Source organism: Salmo trutta, chromosome 17, assembly GCF_901001165.1.
Source record: "Salmo trutta chromosome 17, fSalTru1.1, whole genome shotgun sequence".
NCBI lineage: Eukaryota > Metazoa > Chordata > Actinopteri > Salmoniformes > Salmonidae > Salmo > Salmo trutta.
The window spans coordinates 34,997,600-35,021,994 of NC_042973.1; the positions used below are offsets into that span (position 1 = coordinate 34,997,600).

Genomic DNA, 24,395 nt, shown 5'->3' on the forward strand with positions numbered 1-24,395 from the left:
ACCTTTATCTTTGAAAAAATACAAGAAAAATGTTTAACATTTTATTAATCTTTTACCTTTTCGTTATTGCTTATCTGCTTTTATTTACGTTCAGAAAGTTAAAACGTAAGATTTGTAACTGAAAGTTAAGTCTATGAAAAAGTAGATAATCTGTGTTTCTCTATTACATGTTGACGTACACCTCCTCCAAACCTAGGCTTTTGGGCACTAGAGTCCTCTATTTATCTCTATGGGTCAGATGGCTCAGCAGGGGTCAGAGGTCAGGGGTTAAAGGTCAGTCAGACCGTCATGGTTGGGGTGTTACACCTCAGCGCTGGGCTACATTTACCCCACATACACAAATCTGAGCCAGGTCTCCCTGGTCCTCGCTTCCTCTGAGCCACATGTCTTTGGGGTGCTCTGGTGTATCTTTGATCTTCACTTCCATGGATTAGTACCTGCAATGAACACTCTCACTGTAAGCCACAGGAACATACTGGAACGCCAAATGACATTACTGTTCATGTTCATTCCTGCTTTTACTGTGTATATGTGCATTATATGCTTGAGATGTGAGTGTGTGTGTGTGTTTCCCCACCTGTAGTAGTTTGGTTTGAAGGGTCCAGTCTTGGTGAGGCCGAGGTATTTGGCCTGCTCATCAGTCAGCTCTGTGAGGTGGGCGTCAAACGTTGGCAGGTGAAGTCCGGCCACAAACTCGTCTGAAAACATGCAAGCACACACACACACACACCCAAACATAGTCACACTATACCCTGTCAAAACCGGAGTAACAAAGCAGTAGGTAGGTAATGTGGTGTCTTACCCATCTTCTTTGGCAGGAGGTAGACGTCTTTATTGTATCGTCCCTCTGGGGCATTGTACAGCTCAATCAGAGCCAGCGCCTGAGGGCATTACGTTGCGTTATAGAAGTAGTATACCTAGAACATAATTAAATTACAAAGAGACTGTGGCTACAGAGGCCAGTTCCTTTTCACAGTGCATAAATGTAGCTCTCCACAGTAGAGCTTGTGTGTTTGCTGCGACCATGACATCCCCTGCTGCGTGAGAGACAGACAGACCTGTGTGGTGGCGGTGATGGAGAGAATGAACGTGGGTACCGTGGAGCAGCTCAGATTCAACAGATGACCCTGAGAGAATATACACACACTGTGAAACACACACACACACACCAGTGATCAGTGGTCACACACTTAACACACACAGGCGCTGACCTCAGCCAGTAAGATAATTCTCTTGCCATCTGGCCAGATGACATGGTCCACCTGTGACCTCACTCTCTCCCAGGTCAACTCTGGGCTCCGCAGACTCGCCTGACAGAGGAAAAACACAGTGTGTCAACCTCACACACACACACACACGCACGCACGCACGCACGCACGCACGCACGCACGCACGCACGCACGCACGCACGCACGCACGCACGCACACACACACACACACACACACACACACACACACACACACACACACACACACACGCGTGTCTCACCACGTCTATCTCAGTGTTGGAGTGACCCATGTTACAGACGATGCAGCCGTTCTTCATTCTGTCCAGATAATCTCTTCCCACCACGTTCTTGTTTCCTGAGGACAAAACTGAGGCTGTTATATCCTGTTATAAGTTGACATAACCTGTCATAGCCCATCATTACTTACTGTAGGCTGACAGGTTCAGGAGGAGGGGGTGCGTTGGGGCTGAAGCTAGGGTTAGGATTGTGGTTGGAGTTGAGGCTAGGGTAAGAGTTGAGGTTAAACCAGGATGCGGACATGAAGCTAGGGTTAGGGTTGTGGTTGAGGCTAGGGTTGAACCGAAATGTAGACATGAAGTTAGGGTTATGGTTGAGGTGAAGGCTAGGGTTAGAGTTGAACAGGAATAGTTCACCTAAATTACAAAATGACACATTTATTTCATTACTCTGTAAGCAGTCTATGGACAAGGTTTGATAGAAATTGGTTTAGTTTCCCTGGCACCGTTTCCACATGCTAACATTTTAGCATTGGTGGCACAAATCCCTTTCAAGTCATTGGACCGATGTTAGCATTTTCCAGACATCATGTCCAAATCATCTGAAAGTATCTCAAATTGATTGTGAGGCTCAACAAAGTCACTTATAGATGATATGAACATGACGTGCGAAAAATGCTACGGAGGATACACTGGCAATATTCTAAGGCAATATTGCCAAGCAATGTTGCTGGGAACAGAGTGGGGTATGAGACATTGGAGCTATGAAGAACAATGAACAACAATGGGCATTAATACTATTCCCCAGGTCGTTGATGTAAATGAGAATGTGTTCTCAGTCAACTTACCTGTTGAAATAAGGGTTAAATAAATACAATAAAATAATAATATATTTCATATAAAGCATAGATAAATTAAAAACGGAATTTGCCCATTCATTTACTAATCTCCTATAGCTTGTTATTGACTGTTGACTGCCACAGCTGTATAACAATTCATCAGCTAACAAACAAGCAACAAAGAGGTGTTGCCTCTGCCCTGTTCATCCACTCAACCTGCTTCCAGGTTGCTAACAATCTAACCAATTTGGGCCATTGAATATACATGGGCTTTGATTAGCATGCTAATCAATTAGTACGCCCCAGCATGGATACTGTCGTCAGTTAAACTTGAGAAACTGAACACAGTATGTATGTAGTAACGTGTCATGATCAAATATTGTGGTGAGGAAACATTTGATGGGTGAATGACCAACATTTCACTGCAAAACAGGAGTTGATTTTTCGGACACTTCGGCTCAAAAACTGCCACCATGTTTCCAAAATGTTTTAGAACGCAGACTGATCACATGACCAATATATGCACTCTGATTGGAGGATTTCTAAATATCGTCCACTGGTGGGGCTGCTGATCAAAATTCTCCAGATTATAAATATATGCTCCGCAATATTGCTTCAAAGAAATGTATAGTGTATTATCAGCTTTAAGGTTAGGGTTGTGATTGAGGCTAGTGTTAGGGTTGAACCGTGATGTGGACATGACGCTAAGGTTAGGGTTAGCCGGTCTCATTACAGCACACTGAAAGGGTTGGTAACATGAAAAACACTACTGGAGAGTACACATTTCAGGCAAAAAATTTACTCTACAATACTTCCATGTGTAACTTTTGTGAGCTATAGTTCGTGAGAGAGTTAAGCCCCTCTCTTTACTAGACCATTCACATTACCTCTGTGGGTGATGACATGTCTTACCCGTGCAGGTGATGACCATGTCCACCTGTCTGATGACATCATTAAGCTTGACCAGTCTGAAGCAGTCCATGCTGGAACAGGGAGAGACATAAACACAAATAGTTCATATCTCTCTCTCTCTCTCTCTCTCTCTCTCTCTCTCTCTCTCTCTCTCTCTCTCTCTCTCTCTCTCTCTCTCTCTCTCTCTCTCTCTCTCTCTCTCTCTCTCTCTCTCTCTCTCCATACCAGGCCTGCAGGGCACATATGGGGTCGACCTCTGTGATGTACACTATTGATCCCATGGCCTTCAGAGCGGCAGAGCAACCTTTACCAACCTGGCCGAGGGAGAGGGTAGAAAGACAAACATTCATAAACACATACATAAAGAGAACAACTTAGACCTTGGTGTTTAATAGGTGCTAATTAAATACTGACTTCTCCATAACCACACACCACCACCTGCTTTCCCCCAAACATCACATCTGTCAACCGTTTCAACCTAGGGGGAGATGGGAGGCCAAAGGTCACACACACAAAAAGCCAAAGGACACACAAACACACACACCAACACACACACGCACTCATGTTATTTCTGCATCTGTGTGTTTTATTATATGTACCCGTCCAGTATGGACTCCCTGCAGCAGTAGAGGTTGTCAAACTTCTGTTTGGTGACTGAGTCATTGATGTTCATAGCAGGAACACACAGCCTCCCTGCCTTGGACAGCTGGTACAGCCTTGGGAAGAAGGGAAACACTGCTACCTTAGCACAACACATAGGCTGAGTCTCAAATAGCTACCTATTACCTATTGTTATGGATTAGGTAAGGTAGTTTAGACAGCACACTACAGCTCACTACAACTTCCACACTCCATTCCCCAGGGGTCAGCAGCAACCTTGTCCAGCTGCTGAGACTGGTTGCTAAGGAGACAGGTGCTGCCCATTAAGATGGTCAATCAGTGTCTGGCCGACCGAGAGCTCAAGAGTGACAGAGTTGGCCCTTGACCAAGGTAAGGATGCTGCCTCCTTGGGCACATGCACATTTAACACCTAGGCACATATGCTGATTTCTCACATAGATGCACACATTCATTCAGGTTACAGACCATTTAACTTGGCCAAAACCCCTAGACAAAGAGAGTGGCTAGTTATTGGGCTCATAAAAAACGTTAACACATGTTAGCATTGGCGGTTGTAGTCCAGGTGGTTGTGAACCGGTAGGATTTGGTGGTGTGCATTTGTTAAGAAAATTTGTAGCAGGTGTTTTTGTCAAGTTTGTGTCACGCTAGCATGCTAGGAAAGGTTTGCAGCAGTGTTAGCGTGAGTTTCAGTTTCCTGGCTAGAAAAATAGCTGATGGCTTTGGTCAACAGAAATGTTTGGTGTGGCTGCACTCAATCATTTGCAGTTGGTAGCTGTTAACTACTGTAGGGCTGATGAAGTGTTTTGCTTGTGGACCGGAATATTTTGTGTTGACTGTTTTGGCTAGTGCTGTTGGCAGGATAAGATTTCCGAGTTTGGAGTCTAGAGGACTCCATGGCACATGCGTTTGTGTTAGTGCTAGGCTAGTGGTTAACTGTTGCTATGGTTTGTAGCTTTGGTAAATAAGGCAGTGTTAGTGCTAGGCTAGTGGCTAACTGTGGTTATGGTTTGTAGCTTTGGTGCATGGCATGCTGGTTTGGTTTTTGCCTAGTAGGAGTGGTTATCTCTGGGGCTTGGAGCGCGTCCTGTATTTGTTAGCGTATGGATTTTGACTTTGGGGGCGTTTGAGCCAGCAGTGTTTTGTGCTGAGGTAGATGATAGTTGGGGTTTGCTCAAGCTAACAAGGGGTCAGTTAGGTCATGTGACAGAAATGCTGGAGGTTGAAATAGCAGAGGAGTTGAGCAAGTTAGAGGTTGCAGTGCTGTTGTTGGAGAAGTGGAGTGAGTTCTTGCCGTTGGTTCTGGTGGATAGCAGTCAGGAGGAAGAAGACTGGAAATAGTGAGGCTAGAACAGGAAATAGCACTCTTGAAAAAGCAGGTGAATGAAGGGCTGCATAGAGGGGAGAATGTTTGTGTTTCCTGTCAGTCAGTCTTGTCTCTAAACCAGTTTCCACCAGTAGCTAACATGCTAAGTAGAGGCAAAGTAACTAGGAAGTAGTAAGTACTTGTAAAGTTGACCGTGATGAGATTCGAACACGCAACTTTTCTAAATGCTCACGTTATACGCCCACCCATGCGTCATACTTTCATTTTGCCTTTGTTAATCTCTGGGGTATGTGGGACGTCCCACCCGCGGGACACACTATTCAACAGCCAGTGAAATAGCAGGGCGGCAAATTCAAAACAACAAAAATCTCATAATTCAAATTTCTCAAACATACAACTATTATATCCCATTTTAAAGAAACACTTCTCGTTAATCCAACCACATTGTCCGATTTCAAAAAGGCTTTACGGCAAAAGCATAACATTAGATTATGTTAGGACAGCACCTATACAAGAAAAATCACACAGCCATTTTCCAAGCAAGGAGAGGTGTCACAAAAAAACAGAAATACAGCTAAAATGAATCACTAACCTTTGATGATCTTCATCAGATGGCACTCATAGGACTTCATGTTACACAATGCATGTATGTTTTGCTCGATAAAGTTCATATTTATATCCAAAAACCCCATTTTACATTGGCGTGTAATGTTCAGAAATGTTTTGCCTCCCAAAACTTCCGGTGAATGAGCACATCAATTTACAGAAATACTCATCATAAACATTGATAAAATATTAAACTGTTATTCAAATAATTATAGATACACGTCTCCTTAATGCAACCGCTGTGTCAGATTTCAAAAAAACTTTACAGCGAAAGCACACTTTGCAATAATCTGAGTACAGCGTTCAGACACGAAACCAAACCCGCAATTTTGTGGAGAAATAATATTATAAATATTCACTTACCTTTGATGATCTTCATCGGAATGCACTCGCAGGAATCCCAGGTCCACAATAAATGTTGGTTTTGTTCGATAAAGTCCATCATTTATGTCCTTTTTGTTCGCACGTTCAATCCACTACTCCAAATGCAGGAAGCGCGCGCAAAATGTCACGACAAAAAGGCAAAAAAAGTTATATTTACGTTCGTTGAAATATGTCAAACGATGTATAGCATCAACCTTTAGGACGTTTTTAACATAAATCTTCAGTAATATTCCAACCGGACAATTCCAATGTCTTCAGAAAAGAAAAGGAACACAGCTAACGCTCACGTGAGTGCACGCCTCTGAGCTCATGTCATTTTCTCACTCATCAACTTCCAGGCCCTCTTGTTCGCTCCATATTCACAGTAGAAGCATGAAACAACATTCTAAAGACTGTTGACATCTAGTGGAAGCCTTAGGAAGTGCAAAATGAACCCTAAGTCACTGTATACTGTATAGGCAATCACTTGAAAAACTTCAAACCTCAGATTTCCACACTTCCTGGTTGGATTTTTCTCAGGTTTTTGCCTGCCATATGAGTTCTGTTGTACTCACAGACATCATTCAAACAGTTTTAGAAACTTCAGAGTGTTTTCTATCCAGATTTACTAATAATATGCATATCCTACCTTCTGAGCCTGAGTAGCAGGCAGTTTAATTTGGGCACGCCTTTCATCCGGACATCAAAATACTGCCCCCTACCCTAGAGAAGTTAACATTTTAGTCATTTAGGAGACACTCTTATCCAGAGCGACTTACAGTAGTGAATGCATACATTTTATATTTTTTTTCTCTCCGTACTGGTCCCCCGTGGGAATCGAACCCACAACCCTGGCGTTGCAAACACCATGCTCTACCAACTGAGCCACACGGGACCTAAACTGTTATTAACCTTCTGTCTTATGTAATCACTATCAAGCGTAAAATATAATAATTTACTAATCTACGTCTAGTCTATGAGACCAGACTGCCTAGTGAGAAAGTGATTCTTGTATGTCTCTAGCTGAGAGCTTCTGGGCAGAGATATGTGATGTAATGTACCTTCTGCAGGTTGAGGATGAGGTTGATTCATGTGTCAATTTAGGGGAGACATTCTTAGTTGGGTTAAGTGACAATGAGCAACTAGGTTATGTTGGTGGTCTGATAGTGGATTTGGTTTGCCCAAGTGATCTGTTAGATTCAGAGGTTGTCAGTGATTCTTTTGTTCCTTTAGCTGACATAATCTTTACCAAAGTACTTGAGGTTGTGGTTCCTCCGCAGGCTGACCATGTGGTTGTTAGGGTGTCAGGTCTGGATTTAGCTGACACCTTTATTTATAAGCTGTGGGAGGGAGGAGATTCTTCCCAGTCACAAGGCGATGTTAGTGAGGATCCGCTGGAAGATCCGGTCTGGGTTTTGCTGGGTTTTGTGATGAGAATCAGGAGCTTGAAGAAATGATTTGAGTGGAAAAGCCAGATCCACCCGTGTTGTCATTTCCTGTTGTCGAGGAGAGGTTAGTTCCGGCATCATGTAGGCCAAGAGTGTCTCCTGTTACGTTCCTCCACCTTAATTGAGGAGGATCTGGCTAACAGTTCCCCTCCAGTGAGTGTTTAGGGCTGGAGAAAAGAGGCGTTTGGGAACATGATGGTGTTCCTAGTGAGTTGGCTGAAGATGTGGTTGATGTTTACTTGTCTTTAGTGGTGGTTGCTTCAAGTCTCTTATAGCTGGCTACATATCAGATGGAGCTTGTTGCTTGTGACCATGGGCCGAGTGAATGGAGTTGGTCTCAGTTTAGAACCAGACGGGTTATTGTCCCTTGGTTTGGTCAAGTCAGAGACTTTAGTCAGGAAGAAATTGTGTGATGGTTTTGTTTTTTGACTGGTTTCCGTTTGAGGGTTTCTGTAGTCAGTTTGTGTAACTGCAGCTCTAGTGTACACATTTTGTCTCTTCAGTTGAGGAAGTTTTATGGAAAATGAATAGAAAACCAAAGTATAAAAGTTCGGAATATTCTGGAAAATATCGTTTTTTTTGGGCTCTGGTCAAAACTAGTGCGCTATATAGGGAATAGGGTGTCAATTGGGGCACAGACACAGTGTAGCAGTCTAATTATGTCACAAGTGTTACCTTCTTTCATTATATGTATGTTGCATGAGCTGTCCTTATTTACACAGGTGACTCACGTGACTTACACAAGTTGTAATGACTTAGTCAAACAATAGGCTTATCATGCCTGAAAAATCCATTGTTTCAGATAGGCACGTCTTCTAATCTATCTCACAACAATCAGAGACATGGGTGCTCCAATCCCACCTGTGAACTCCTGTGACGCTCTCCTCCACGATGCCCTTCATCATCTTGAATATGTTGGGGTATTTCTTATCGATCCAGTGGGTCAGGTCTCCCCCATCATCCAGGATCTGAGAAATACAGAGAATCTATCCATGACTGGATTAATCCGGATCATAGCTGTCTAATGTGAGAGCTAGGCCTATAGTGTACCATATTAAGAGGGAGACATGTAGGCCTATAGTGTACCATATTGGGCTGCCAGGCCTCCAGGCTGACACAGTGGTCAATACACCACCAGAAGTCATCCTCCGACTCCCCCTTCCACGCAAACACAGGGAAGCCTGAGAGAGAGAGACAGAATACGGGAGAGGGCAAGAGAGAGTTTATTGTACTTCCGTAGATTACTGAGTTTGAGAGATAATGAGGAAAAAAGGAGGAACTTGGGGTGGGGTAAAAAGTAAAGAGAGAGCTGAGAAGACTGGTGAGAAAAAGTGACAGCGGAGAGCGCAAGAGTAATACTGTGTGTCTCTCACCTTCCTCAGCCAGAGCTGCAGCTGCAGCGTTCTGGGTGGAGTAGATGTTACAGGCTGCCCAGCGACACTGAGCCCCCAACGCAGACAGAGTCTCCATCAACACCTACAGGAACGCATATGTGCACGCACGCACGCGGACACACGCAAATACACACAGTCCAATTGCAGTTTGCGTGTGTGTACTTGCGTGATTCAGTGTCTGTTTGTGTGCGTGTGTGTGTGCATGCGTACTCACGGCTGTGTGAGCGGTGATGTGAGTGCAGCCCACTACTTTAGCTCCAGCCAGTGGCTTCTCTCCCTCTGCTCTCTTTCTCAGGGCCATCAGAGCTGGCATCTCTACACAGAGAGATGAGGGAAAAGGAGTGGGAGGGGGGGACAGAGAGGGAGGGAAATAAAGGGGAGAAAACTTGACACACCTTGAGTCATGTTCCTCCCTCTCTCTTACCTTACTCTTTAACATTCACACTCTTAGAAAAAAAGGTGCTATCTAGAACTGAAAAGGGTTCTTCAGCTGTTCCCATAGGAGAACCCTTTGAAGAACCCTTTTTGGTTCCAGGTAGATCCCTTTTGGTAGAAACCTTTCCACAGAGGGTTTTACATGGAACCTAAAAGAGTTCTACCTGGAACAAAAAAGGTTTCTCCTATGGGGACAGCTGAAGAACCCCTTTTGAAACCATTTTATTCTAAGAGCACACACACCTCTTCCATTCCCTCTCACCTTGCTCAGCGATCGCTATCTCCCTGCGTCCTAAGCCGGCCTGTCTGATGTTCTTGATGCAGAAATCTTGATGTCCCTTAGAGCTCCTCTGCTGCCTGTCTCTAGGAGACGTCGCATCCTCTGAACAGTCTGTGTACGACACAGCTAAGGATGTGTGTGTGTGTGTGTGTGCAAGCGTTTGAGGGGTTGACAGAGTAACACCAGGCACAATGAAGCAGTATGAGCAAGATAAACCATCTAGGGTTAACTGAAATCTCCCATTGGACCAATATTCAAATGGTAACAGGTTACAACTGTTATCAGCAAAAGTAGAGAAGCAAAATAAACCGTTATTTATACCTTCCAATGGATTGTAAATCTGGAAACAGCTACAATACTATGAATCAGCTTTGTTGTGTTTGTCTGAGGTTTAAGTATGTGCTATGTACAGTTGGGATTACTGCTCCCTCTCTGTCTGAGAACAGCTAACTAGACAGATAAGGAGTAAATTAAACAGGTAATTCCTCTGAAGACTTTCTCTCAATGAAACTTTGGCTGAGGGAGAAAGGCTCAAAACGTATCTCACTGTAACAACCCGCTGGGACAACAGCCAGACATGGGCAGCTATACACTTAGAGACAAAACACACCATGCCGACGAAGCAGGTGTGTGTGTGTACCTGAGTTGTAGTTAACTGTGGAGGACTGGGAGAAAGAACGGGAGCGACGACCGGTCTTACTAAGACGTTTGTTAAAATCCTGCTGCTGATCAGCAAACTGGATTTGCTGTGGAGAAAGAGGAAGGGAGAGAATCACTTTTGAGACAAGCAAAACAAACCGGGTCAGACAGACACCAGGGTTACAGTACATCCACCACTTTGTCCAAGGCATTATATCAACTTTTTACTTTTTTTTGTTGTCATTTAGCAGATGCTCTTATCCAGAGCAACTTACAGTAGTGAATGCATACATTTCATGCATTTGTTTTATTTTTTTTGTATTGGCCCCCCGTGGGAATCAAACCCACAACCCTGGCGTTGCACACACCATGCTGGCGTTGCAAACACCATGCTCTACCAACTGAGCCACAGGGAAGACAGGAAATGTCTCCACATAAGGAACAAAACACACAAAGGAGACAGACGATGCAGGAAAGTTGGTCCTCTTATCAAGAGGCTCACATCATTCTCTCACTCTCATCATAGCTAACACTTGCACACCTTCTCCCTAACACACTCTCCATAACATGGTCACCCACTCTCATTCTCTTTTCCTTCTTCATGATTCTCTCACTTTCCAAAGCTCCCCTTTTCTCTCCATCCCTCTGTCCCTCTCTCTGTCTCACCATCCAGTGTGGTGGTTGGAAGGCAGGGCTGGTGGAAGGTTCCCCCTTAGCCATGCCTAGTGTCTGCTCCCTCTGTCACAGTCTCAAATTGTATTTGTACACGTACACATGTTTAGCAGATGTTATTGCGGGTGTAGCGAAATGCTGGTGTTTCTAGCTCCAACAGTGCAGTGATATCTAACAATTCACAACAGTATAAACATAACCTAAAAGTAAAATAATGGAATTAAGGAACATTTCCTGGGCTAATAATGTAAGAAATAACGGACAAAAAAAACAAAATACTGCAAAGTTTCTTAGGCGCTAGAAGCAAAATCCACTCCTGTGTGCGGTGAGCACTCAGAGAGAGACGCACCTAGAGGTACAGAAAGGCCCAGTGTGTAACTTTAACCAGATATTTAAGTTATAAACCATTTGTATGTACTGTATTGTAGCCTACATGTATTTGTAGTGTATGGCTTCCTTGTCTGAGCATCTGAACTGAGGCAGTGGACAGTTCCCCTAGTCTGCCACATGAGGGCAGTGTTTCCGCTGGTAGGGCCTGCAGTTCTCATTTGTCCATCAACGAACTCACACATGGCACCACCTTCACATTAACCTTCTCCATGACAAAACAGCCCCAAGCCAGAACAGCCCCTAGCCCCTTCCACTAGATACAGCTTGTGTTTACAGCTTGTGTTTTGTTTACAAGCTGTCCTATGTGATCCCTTCAGGTGTGAATGCATCAGCAGGGTAGAGCCTTGGAGGGAGGGGATGGGATTCAAAGGTAGAACACTACACACTGTAGAAAGACTGTACAACTTACTGATAACCTGTACCGACCTGACCCATGAGGCTTTCTTTCCATGTAGACACTGCGGCTGTTGAAAGAGACTACACACTCAATCACTGACTTGTTTACATTGAACAGAAAGATATATACTGAAGGAAAATACAGCCTGCCCTTAAAGGTCTAATGCAGCCGTTTTTATCTCGATATCAAATCATTTCTGGGTAACAATTAGAGTATCTTACTGTGATTTGCTATTAATGAAAGAAACAAAAATAGCTTCTTAGCAAAGAGCAATTTCTCAAGAGCAATTTTGGCTTCACTATTATTCTGCATACATTGTAGAATAATAGTGAAGACATCAAAACTATGAAACGACACATATGGAATCATGTAGTAACCAAAAAAGTATTACGCAAATAAAAATATTTTTTAGCTTCTTCAAAGTAGCCACCCTTCGCCTCGATGACAGCTTTGCACACTCTTGGCATTCTCTCAACCAGCTTCATGAGGAATACTTTTCCAACAGTCTTGAAGGAGTTCCCACATACGCTGAGCTGCTTTTCCTTCACGCTGCGGTCGAACTCATCCCAGACCATCTCAATTGGGTTGAGGTCGGGTGATTGTGGAGTCCAGGTCATCTGATGCAGCACTCCACCACTCTCCTTCTTGGTCAAATAGCCCTTACACAGCCCGGAGGTGTGTTTTGGATCATTGCCCTGTTGAAAAACAAAACAAATGGTAGTCCCACTAAGCACAAACCAGATGGGATGGCGTATCGCTGCAGAATGCTATGATAGTCTTGCTGGTTAAGTGTGCCTTGAATTCTAAATAAATCACAGACAGTGTTACCAGCAAAGCACCCCCACACCATCACACCACCTCCTCCATGCTTCATGGTGGGAACCACACATGCAGAGATCATCCGTTCACCTACTCTGCGTCTCACAAAGACACGGCGGTTGGAACCAAAAATCTCAAATTTCTAATGTACATTGCTTGTGTTTCTTGGCCCAAGCAAGTCTATTTTTCTTATTGGTGTCCATTAGTAGTGGTTTCTTTGCAGTAATTCGACCACGATGGCCTTATTCACGCAGTATCCTCTGGTCAGATGATATTGAGATGTCTGTTACTTGAACTCTGTGAAGCATTTACTTGGGCTGCAATCTGAGGCTGGTAACTCTAATGAACATATCCTCTGCAGCAGAGGTAACTCTGGATCTTCCTTTCCTGTGGCGGTCCTCATGAGAGCCAGTTTTATCATAGCTCTTGATGGTTTTTGTGACAGCACTTGAAGAAACTTTTAAAGTTCTTGACATTTTCTGCATTGACTGACCTTCATGTCTTAAAGTAACGATGGAGTGTCATTTCTCTTTGCTCATTTGAGCTGTTTTTGCCATAATATGGACTTGGTCTTTTACCAAATAGGGCAATCTTCTGTATACCACCCCTACTTTGTCACAACACAACACATTGGCTCAAACGCATTAAGCAGAAAATAAATTCCACATTCACTTTTAACTGTCACGTCTTCTCCCGCCACGTCTGCTCCCGCTTGAGGGCGCCAGGCTGCCATGCATCACGCACTCCTATCATCCATTACGCACACCTGCCTTCCCTCGTCACGCGCATCAGCGATATTGGACTCACCTGGACTCACTCATCACCTGTTATTACCTCCCCTATATTTGTCAGTTCCCCAGCTCTGTTCCCCGCTTCTGCATTGATTGTTTTTTGTCTGTGTTTACTCGTATGCTGACGCTGTTCCTGTCTCGTTCCATGTCCGTTCCTTATTAAATGTTTGACTCCCCGTACCTGCTTCGTCATCCCATGTGACATTAACAAGGCACACCTGTTATTTGAAATTCATTCCAGGTGACTACCTCATGAAGCTGGTTGAGAGAATGCCAAGAGTGTGCAAGCTGTCATCAAGGCAAAGTGTGGCTACTTTGAAGAATCTCAAATTTGTTAACCTGTTGGGGCTAGGGGGCAGTATTGAGAATTTTGGAAAAAATATGTGCCCATTTTTAACTGCCTCCTACACCAACTCAGAAGCTAGAATATGCATATTATTGTTCAGGTTTGGATAGAAAACACCCTAAAGTTTCTAAAACTGTTTGAATGGTGTCTGTGAGTATAACAGAACTCCTATGGCAGGCAAAAATCTGAGAAGGTTTCATGCAGGAAGTGGCCTGTCTGACAAGGAGTCGTTCTTCTTGCCTCTGTTTATTGAAGATTAAGGATCTTAGCTGTAACGTGACAATTCCTAGGGCTCCAATAGGCTCTCAGAACCGGGAAAAACCTGAACGATGACGAGGCAGCCTCAGGCTGAAACACGTTATCGCCTTTTCCAAGTGTCCCATTAGCTGACAATAGAACTAGGCGCGTGCGCGATTCGCCCCCGTGGAATATTTTCATTCGGCTGTTTAGCTTATTGCAGATTCCCGGTTGGAATATTATCGCTTTTCTACGAGATAAATTGCATAAAAATTGATTTTAAACAGCGTTTGACATGCTTCGAAGTACGGTAATGGAATATTTAGAATTTTTTTTGTCACGTTCTGCGCCATGCTCGTGACCGTGATTTACAATTCTGATAGTGTCTAGAACGCAAGAACAAAACGTCGCTCATGGAACATAACGATGGATTATTTGGGACCAAACCTACATTTGTTATTGAAGTAGAAGTCCTGGGAGTGCATTCTGACGAAGAACAGGAAAGGTAAGACCATTTTTCTTATAGGAAATATGATTTTGGTGAAGGCTAATCTTGCCGGGTGTCTAAATAGCTAGCCCGTGATGGCTGGGCTATGTACTTAGAATATTGCAAAATGTGCTTCATCCGAAAAGCTATTTTAAAATCGGACATATCGAGTGCATAGAGGAGTAATGTATCTATAATTCTTAAAATAATTGTTATGCTTTTTGTGAACGTTTATCGTGAGTAATTTAGCAAACTGTTAGTAAATTCCCCGGAAGTTTGCGGGGGGTATGCTTTTTCTGAACGTCACATGCTAATGTAAAAAGCTGGTTTTTGATATAAATATGAACTTGATTGAACAGACATGCATGTATTGTATAACATAATGTCCTAGGTGTGTCATCTGATGAAGATCATAAAAGGTTAGTGCTGCATTTAGCTGTGGTTTGGGTTTTTGTGACATTATATGCTAGCTTGAAAAATGGGTGTCTGATTATTTCTGGCTGGGCACTCTCCTGACATAATCTAATGTTTTGCTTTCGTTGTAAAGCCTTTTTTAAATCGGACAGTGTGGTTAGATTAACGAGAGTCTTGTCTTTAAATAGCTGTAAAATAGTCATATGTTTGAGAAATTGAAGTAATAGTATTTCAAACGTTTCAAAAATCGCGCCACTGGATTCAAGTGGCTGTTACGTAGGTGGGACGAATTCGTCCCACCTGCGCCAGAGGTTAAACACTTTTTTGGTTACTACATGAATCCATATATGTTAGTTACTGTTTAATAGTTTATTTTTTTAAACTCTGCATTGTTTGGAAAGGTTTGTAAGCAAGCATTTCACTGTATTCTGCACCAGTTGTATTTGGTGCATGTGATAAATAATACTGACTTTTACAGTAACAGTTTCATCGGCTGTACAATATGATACAAAACATAGGAAACCATAGTTTTGACTGCACTGTGCCTTTAAAGTGGAACTGACAGCATTTTAGCAACATGAAAACGCTTATTCAAATCTGTTCATATACACCACTAGGAATTTTCTGAGAAGCGAACACTTAAATATGGTCATTTTCATACTTTCAATAGAATGTTTGGGAATGACAGTGTAAGGCATGAGTGAAAATTCTAAAGCAATATAGAGTGTGAAAGCGGCCATGCTGTTGGACAATTAAGGGTGCTTTCACATATAGTCCTCTTAAAAAGAACCGATCTCAGTCCTCTTTAATAAAGTGAAATAACACATTTTTCTTTGTATTCACATTGCACTTGCCTTTGAATGAGGACTCAACTCTTTTGCCAGTTCACTTCACATCACCTATTTTGTGGTCATCTTCCTCTTTGCGTTCACATTGCTATGTTTAGAAAGTAACCAATGTCTATTTCCAACATTCACTCAATGCACACAGTTTTTTTTACAAAGTTCAGGACAAGCCATTCCATCAGAACGTGTTATCGAGAAGCTAGATATACCTACTTATATTTTGGAAGCTAATAGATTGCATTTAGCTAAAAGATGAGACATAATAGTTGTAATCAGAAGATACTATTAACATGTCAATATTATTGGTAACAGAATAAATAGCAGAAGAATAACTACAGATTAAATAATGCTGTAATTGAAAATTGTACACCCAATGTAGGCTACTGCCCCTTTAAGACCTGGAATAGATGTTGTACTCCATGTTGTGATTCTCACCAAATATATGTTTTCTTCTCAAACTATTCAAACCGCACAATCGAATAAACAGCTGATGAAGCTCTCTTAGTCTGTAGATCACATATTGCAAACAAATAATCTAAACAAAAAACTCCACACCCATTTGGGAATTTCTGTGCATCAATATCCAAAAACAGCACACATTTCTTTCTGCGAACCTGCACATCATCCTCCTCTCTCTTTTGTGGCACCAATGTGAGGGGTTATTGCAGAGAAAACAGTGTTGCAGTAGTCTAGTGTGTGGTGCGGGAATGATGACAAGTGAACCTGGGGAGCTTTGTGTTCACATTGCCCTAAAAAAGAGAACCGAATCGCGGAATTCAAGCAAACCGAACTCAAACCACCTCTCGAGATGGTCGAGGGGCCTGAGTTCCTTTTGAATGTTCACACTGCACAAAATATTAAGCGAAAAGCACTGAGTTCACAACAATTGGGACCAAGTGTGAAAACACCTTTATAGACACTGCAGTAAATAAAACCAAATAAAAATGTGTCAGTCTTGTCCAGGACTGGACTACACAGACCGGTGCACCATAGCCAATCAGAGCTACAGTAGACCTACATGCAAATAAGCCATTTGCCACACTGGCCTGCCATCATTCACTTTGAACTGGACTGTGTGTTTACAGACAGTAACAACAGCACTAATTTAGATCATTAGAAAGTATTCCCCAAAATACACTTGAATGGATTTCTGCAAATATGTAAATACCACGGGAATCCTCTTACATTTGGAAACATTACAGGTTTATTTTTTCAAATGACCATGAACAGGTAGGCTATCTCTCCCTCGGTTGTGTTTAAGATCAACAACTTTTAGCCAGAGCAAGATGAGCTAAAATCTAACGAGGGAACAGTAACGTTAGATAAACCCTCCCAAACATTTTAAGCTTGTAGTTGCACTGATTAATGAGGGGAAATAGTAGCCTGCTCGCCCTTCTGCAGCCTGCCTGCCAATGTATGCTTGTCCCGACCCACGTTTTGACAACTGAATGGGAACTTGCCTGCCTTGCCCATTTGATCGATGCCAAATAGAGTACATTTGATCGACAATTGAGATAAACAACTATTCACAGTTAGCATAGGTTCAGCATTGTTAGCTAGCAAAGGGATTAGCATTTTTTTGCTAGCTAACCAAATGACACCTGCATCTTTAGCTGTAACCACCAAAAACTCTATGGGGGGAAAAGGTTTGCCATCACCCACTTGTCCAATGACATGACATCCTCCCAGCAGCTAGTTAGTTAGGCTCTGTGTTTTTAGCTTGCTAAATAAACGGCTACATAAATAGATAAGCTAGCCTATTCCACATTATGACTGACTTGAGGTCAATGCCCTTGCTAGTTTGATTGTATTGACAGTCCCAGCCTTAGTTACATTTGTCAATTTTTGTCCAAAATATTGTGCCATTGGAACTGAAAACAGTGCATCCAGGATGGCTGGAGTTGGTTTTGTAGCATAAACTGGGAATTTGACATTCTGTTTCATATCTGCAAAGTAGTTATAAAGCTGTCCGTTCCACTTTAAGGGATAATCTGAGCTACTGTGATTAAAGGGATAGTGCAACAGTTTGGCAATTAAGAACTGTTTTTATACTTACCCAGAGTCAGATGAACTCATGGATACCACAACATGCAAGCTGTTCCTGTAGACTTCCAGTATTGCGCTAACGCTAGTTAGCGATGGCTCCAGAAACTACCTTCAAATTCCTCCAAACTGCATTCAGAGACATAAAAATGGTATTCATGAGTTCATCTGACTCTGTGTAAGTAATAAAAAGGGTTTGATTGTCAAAATGTAGCACTTTCCCTTTAAAGATAGACATAAAGATGAAATGCTGCTCATAATATCTCGTAAATACCAGCATACCACTGGGAAAAATCCACATTACTAGTAGGAAACTCGTCTATCATCTCTGAGCGTCCGACTTCTCCAAAATGCTGAACTCTGACGTCAAATACTAAGGAAATTACCTCTGTAACAGCATTTTCAGAAGTTATATGCAACAACAAAACATTATTTGTAAAAAACAATTTATTAATATGGTTAATGAACACCTATTTCTTTGAGCATCAGTACTTTTAGTTTATGGTTGATGCAGCTTGCTTGCCTGCCATTAGCCAATCGACTTTCTTAACAAGGTCAAAACAGGTGAACACACACAACTCGTTGCTCCCAGTTTATACGTTTCCCAGTTTCCCACATTTTAAAATATGGGTGAGTTGGGTAAGTTGAGAATTGATTTTACATTTCTTACATCCACCATCACTCTGTCAAGGGAAATATAGTATTATTTCGAAGAAAGATATCTACATATATTTCAGGATGTTGTGTATCCCTGGAAATAATCAGAATTGATGTAAACATTACAGTTTTGAAAACATAGCTTGTCCAAAACAGTGGTCTCTTGGCACAGGTGTGGGCCGTGGGACAGGGTAAGTTCAGCCGCCTACACATTTCTGTACAGAATGAAATATTACCACTGTCTTTATTTCCCAAAATACAATAAAATACAATCACTTTGTCGTTTTATAATTTTAAGCAACTTTTAACACAGGCTTAACACTTGACAACATTTTTGGTATTTTTTAAACACTTTTAACATGCCCTTTTGTTACCTCCTATCCAAGCAATAATGCCTTGCATTACACCTGGGAAGAAAACAATTCAATTTCCTAAGCTTTTTCCATTGGCTCAACTTACCCCATGTCCATTTGTTAAATTTACCCCAAGGCAAACATTTTTACTATATTAGCCCACACAGCTACAAGGATGCTCTTTCATGCTAGATTCAGGACTTCAAGCTTATTCTCTATAAGCTTGAAGTCCTGAATCTAGCATGAAAGAGCATGCCTTAAATGTTCAAAATAAAAACTCATGAATGCAACTGTTTAATATCAAATTGTTTCGTGTTCTAAATAAAATGGTAAACACTTCATTGTGAGGCTAAATCTAAGGGCTGGACATGCTGATAAATGAAAAGCATATTTTTGCTGGTGTCTCGGGACTGGTAGGGTTTTAAGTGTCACGCCCTGACCTGAGAGAGCCGTTTTTCTCTGTTTAGTTAGGTCTGGGTGTGATATGGGGTGGGCATTCTATGTATTTATATTTCTATGTTTTGGCCAGGTATGGTTTCCAGTCAGAGGCAGCTGTCTATCTTTGTCTCTGATTGGGAACCATACTTCGGCAGCCTTTTTCCACCTGTGTTTTGTGGGTAGTTGTTTTCTGTTTTGGATTCGTTACCTGACGGAACTGTTGGCTTTTCGTTTTGTTTCTTTGGTTCTAGTGTTTAATAAATAATCATGAACACGTACCACGCTGCGCTTCGGTCCCCTCTCTACGACAGCCATAACATTAAGCATACAAAAAAACTATCTAAAACAAAAAATGGAAATGTCTTTTGGTTAGCATGCTAATCGATTAGCATGCGTACCACTGTCGATATTTACGGCAGTTAAACATGACAAACTGAACAAAGTATGTACAGTTGAAGTCGAAAGTTTACATACACCTTAGCCAAATACATTTAAACTCAGTTTTTCACAATTCCTTACATTTAATCCTAGTAAGAATTCCCTGTCATTTTAGGAATGTGAAATGTCAGAATAATATTAGAGGGAATAATTTATTTCAGCTTTTATTTCTTTCATCACATTCCCAGTGGGTCAGAAGTTTACATACACTCAATTAGTCCTTGGTAGTAATGCCTTTAAATTGTTTAACTTCGGTCAAACGTTTCGGGTAGCCTTCCACAAGCCTTCCACAATAAGTTGAGTGAATTTTGGCCCATTCCTCCTGACAGAGCTGGTGTAACTGAGTCAGGTTTGTAGGCCTCCTTGCTCGCACATGCTTTTTCCAGTTCTGCCCACACATTTTCTATAGGATTCAGGTCAGGGCTTTGTGATAGCCAGTCCAATACCTTGACTTTGTTGTCCTTAAGCCATTTTGCCACAACTTTGGAAGTATGCTTGGGGTCATTGTCCATTTGGAAGACCCATTTGCGACCAAGCTTTAACTTCCTGACTGATGTCTTGAGATGTTGCTTCAATATATCCACATCATTTTCCGTCCTCATGATGCCATCTATTTTGTGAAGTGCACCAGGCCCTCCTGCAGCAAAGCACCCCCACAACATGATGCTGCCACCACGTGCATCACGGTTGGGATGGTGTTCTTTGGCTTGCAAGCCTCCCCTTTTTTCCTCCAAATATAATGGTCATTATGGCCAAACAGTTCAATTTTTGTTTCATCAGAAGAGAGGACATTTCTCCAAAAAGTACAACCTTTGTCCCCATGTGCAGTTGCAAACTGTAGTCTGGCTTTTTTATGGTGGTTTTGGAGCAGTGGCTTCTTCCTTGCTGAGCAGCCTTTCAGGTTATGTCAATATAGGACTCGTTTTACTCTGGATATAGATACTTTTGTATCTGTTTCCTCCAGCATCTTCACACGTGTCTCCTTCCTGAGCGGTATGATGGCTGCGTGGTCCCATGGGTTTTATACTGCGTACTATTTTTTGTACAGAAGAACGTGGTACCTTCAGGCGTTTGGAAATTAGCTACATGTGCACTACCAAGTCAGAACAGTCGGCAATATTATGAGGGGAAAAGTGATCAAATTACTAGGTTGAGGCACATGGGCTACTAACAGCTTACTTCACAACATACACTTATGTATACTGTCTGTAGCTAAGAAAGTAATACTATCTCCCTGGAATATTACATCATTAATACAGCAGCAGCATACAAGACGTTTTTGGACTCACCTTGGACTCACCTTGTTCTGCTCAATTGAACAGAAAGGTGGTGCGGCGGTCCTTTGTGGGAAAATTTTGTCAACAAACTTTCGGCAAAGTTTCTGGATTTATGGTGCTTTCAAGACAACTGGGAACTCTGAAAAAACAAGGTTGAATCATGATGTCATCAGTGATCTTCAGGTTGGAGCTCTAGAAAGGCCGTGTTCCCGACTTGCAATTCCAAGTTGGATGACCGTTCAAAATGTATTTTCTCTATCGGAGCTCGTTTTTTTTCCAAGTTCCCAGTTATTTTGAACTCACTGAAGTCAGATTTCTCAGTTCCAAATTTTCCGGTTGTTTTGAGCGTTGCAGAAGTCATGCTGAATTGACAGCATGGCCAATGTTGAATGTTTATCCTTTTTAGCTTGGAAAAGAGATCCTTAAACCCAGACTTGGGAACCCACACCCACTCCACTGAATAGCAGTCTAGTGATTGCTTTGCAATACTTGCAGTTAGCCACTGATTCCTTCCAAACCCCTCATTGCTGAATTTGCGATTTCCAACTTGATGTGTAATGTTTATGTCCAATGGCCAATGAGCACCCATACGCTTTATCTATAATTTCACTTCATAATTTCTCTTCATACGACAAGGATTGAAAAGGATTTGCCAGTAGATTGTCGACTTGATTCATGATGACTGCTAGCTAAGATTTTGAAAGTATGATGTTGACATGATAAGTCCAATCAAAGCTACTGTAGATATGTGATTTGATGTCATTTTATCTGTGGCCAATGACCTTGAGCCTTCTTGGATGGGCACTTCTAATGTAACTATGGCAGCACCCAAGGGCTTGAACTTTCTAGCTTTACCCTTAGACTTTGCAGTGACGTAGTGTCCCCAGAAGTGACAGAACACTGAGCCAATGACAGTGCAACTAGAGAACATTACCAACCCCTACGCTCTGTATTTTCTGCTGGCTGCCCACCTCCACAGCACTGAGCTAGGCTGAAACACCTGCATTTTGGAGCTGCCTTACTCAAGACAGCAAAAAGAGACCAAGTTTGTATACGGCTTTATTAACTCAATGATTATTATTATAATATTTTTTTTTACATTGTTTGCAAACTGATATGTGACACATATTAATGACAAAATAACATGCAAGACAGACAACAACTACAAAAATATACTGTGTGTGTGTGTGTGTGTATATATATATATATATATATATATATATATATATATATTTTAGGGGGGCTAAACAGGTGGGGCTCAAACAGGTGGGGCTCTGCCCCATCTGCCCTGAGTGACGGGTTGCCACTGGCTGCGTCTCAATCCACTGCATCCACGTATGCCGGCCTTACGCATCTGCGTTGTTAGGTGGCCGAGCTACAGCAGTGTTTGTCTAACCATGAGACATCCCGAAAATCGGTCTTCTCACGAAAACATCTATAGAATACGACCCCCACTAGTGTCACGTGACTCATCTGAAGTCGGTAATGCTGATGTGCCAACTTCTGCCTGAAGCGTCCGAACCGTTTGAGCTACACATTAATATATAAATGGAGACTCTCACAAACACGATGATATTCTCCGTTGTGCTCTACAACCCCCACAAGTGGCATGGGACTCGTCTGAAGGTACCCATACAAACTAATGGAGGTATGCAGGTAGTTTTGTGCCATCAAAAATAAAGGGCTAAATGTGTCCAAAAAAACTAATATTTCCTGAGCTTTCTTATATCTCCTAGATATAGGACAGACATTTCCAAACTTTATTCCTCATGATTGATTTTTTGGCTGTCTTTTTTGCCATTTTATGTAACAACGAATGCTTGTACTTGTTACACATTTTTAAGTTTACGATAACATCCCAACGCACCACATTGGTCAGTGCCAATAACTTCAAAGTTGATTACAAATACAAAGTTGTCAATGTTTTTCTTTACAACTGAGATTACGAATATGAAGTAGAAAAATTAACATTTACCTTTTAATAACGATTGTTTTTGGAAACATCTTGGAGATTTAACGATGCTCCTATGAAGGTTCTAACGATGAACTTAGCTTTAAGATGCTTTTGGGAAAATGGGCCCAGACCATTTAAAAAATGCTTGCTATTTCCTCATAGAGGATGACGTAATCCTCCTGACGAGGATTAGCTGGCCAATCAGCGGTCTACTCGCATTAATACTTTTAAAGACCGGTATACGCCCACACCATTCCAACGCAAAAAATCTGCTTTTTAACACTTCGTTTTCCTTCCAAAACATGACAATAATTTCACACATATTGTAATTAATTATAGGTAATATTTCAAAGAAATTTGGAAACACTGGACAGTTAAAAAAATGGTCACCTGTTCAAATGTTGTGTAAAGCACTCCCTTAAAAATATAATACACCTGAACTCCCTTAATCATATAATTGAGCCAATGTGATCCTGTCATTTTGGCATAAGCAAGACTTTAAGTGTTCCAAAGAGCACCACTATCCCACAGAAAGGCAGAAGAAGAGAGACCAGGGGAGGATACAGATGGACTGAATTAGAGATTTCAGAGAGAGACGAGAACATGATACAGATGGACTGAACTAGAGATAGCAAAGAGAAACTAGAACAGAGATACCTTGATACAGATGGACTGAACTGCCTCCTCTTCCTTGGTTTTGTTCAGGTTGAACATGCTGTACACTTTCTTCATGCTGTCAGGTTCACCTCAGTATGTGAACGCCTTCCACCACACGCAGAAAGACTGTATTTAACCGTGGACTGACCGTGCTCGACCGTGACCTGACCGAAGGTTCAGGGATTAAAGGCTGGCTAAGCTAACACAGTGAGAGGAGCCACACCTTCAGCTCTCAGGCCCAGGTTCCAGGTGAGAGGAGAGACAAAAGACAGAAAAAGATGAGGAGCCAGAGACAGGAGGAGAGGAGAGTGGGCCAAAGAAGAAAGGAGCCTTTGTGAGCTGAGAGAAGACGAGAGGAGCGGTTTCCAGGATGAATGGATGGGAAAGGAGGGAGCAAAAGAGGGGAGGGATGGAGGGCAGGAGTACATAAAGAACCACTTGAGGCCTCTAATGAATATGAATGACATTTGGAGTGCTCTCTAATTCCCAAGGGTAAACAATACAAACGCAGAGGTGTGTGAGTGTGAGAATTGTGTGTGTCCAGAGAAGAAGAGTGGGAAAACACATGCATGTACAAACACAAGAACCACGGACAAGTGTGTACACACACAAACACACAACCACTGTGAGAGCTGTCTTGTCCTGGTAAGTTGACACAGCATTAATTTATAACAGAGGCTGACTTGTCTTTGTTGAGGTCAGGAACATGAGGGGGTAGAGTCCTAGTCATTGACTCATTGTTTTTACACAATAACTACACTTATTAATGGTAGAAGGGGAGCTAAATATATGTACTATGTACTCTCTGTCATGTGCGTGTAAAACATTCATATGGCCGGCCACGAACAATACGA

At 42.1% G+C, this 24,395-nt stretch overlaps 1 protein-coding gene across 5 annotated transcripts; it reads right to left on the minus strand.

Annotated features, from left to right (window-relative positions):
- Positions 1-61: 61 nt before the first annotated feature.
- LOC115152111 (putative adenosylhomocysteinase 3) lies at positions 62-23,912 on the minus strand. 5 transcript variants are annotated; one of them, XM_029696636.1, is made up of 17 exons: positions 23,542-23,912; positions 10,328-10,433; positions 9,670-9,798; positions 9,187-9,287; positions 8,952-9,054; positions 8,665-8,759; positions 8,440-8,546; positions 3,816-3,932; positions 3,631-3,694; positions 3,442-3,530; positions 3,217-3,287; positions 1,490-1,584; positions 1,212-1,310; positions 1,059-1,127; positions 803-881; positions 578-698; positions 62-437 (listed from the first exon to the last, which is right to left on the minus strand). In XM_029696636.1, exons 1-17 carry the CDS (start codon positions 23,614-23,616, stop codon positions 431-433), a joined length of 1,527 nt encoding a protein of 508 aa, XP_029552496.1. In that variant the 5' UTR covers positions 23,617-23,912; the 3' UTR covers positions 62-430. The 5 variants fall into 5 exon arrangements, 4 of the variants coding, with proteins under 4 accessions (XP_029552496.1, XP_029552493.1, XP_029552495.1 ...); XM_029696633.1 differs by having other exon boundaries at positions 9,670-9,813; XM_029696635.1 differs by lacking the exon at positions 23,542-23,912 and having other exon boundaries at positions 10,328-10,524.
- Positions 23,913-24,395: the final 483 nt, after the last annotated feature.

Bases quoted from the DNA above. Each gene is read 5' to 3' on its own strand.
- LOC115152111 (XM_029696632.1), bottom strand. From the start codon at position 10,517: ATGTACTGTAACCCTGGTGTCTGTCTGACCCGGTTTGTTTTGCTTGTC. The intron at 1,311-1,489 runs GTGAGACACGCG...TTCCTCTGTCAG, and splicing joins CCAACACTGAGATAGACGTG to GCGAGTCTGCGGAGCCCAGA. The intron at 882-1,058 runs GTCTGTCTGTCT...TAATGCCCTCAG, and splicing joins CCATCACCGCCACCACACAG to GCGCTGGCTCTGATTGAGCT.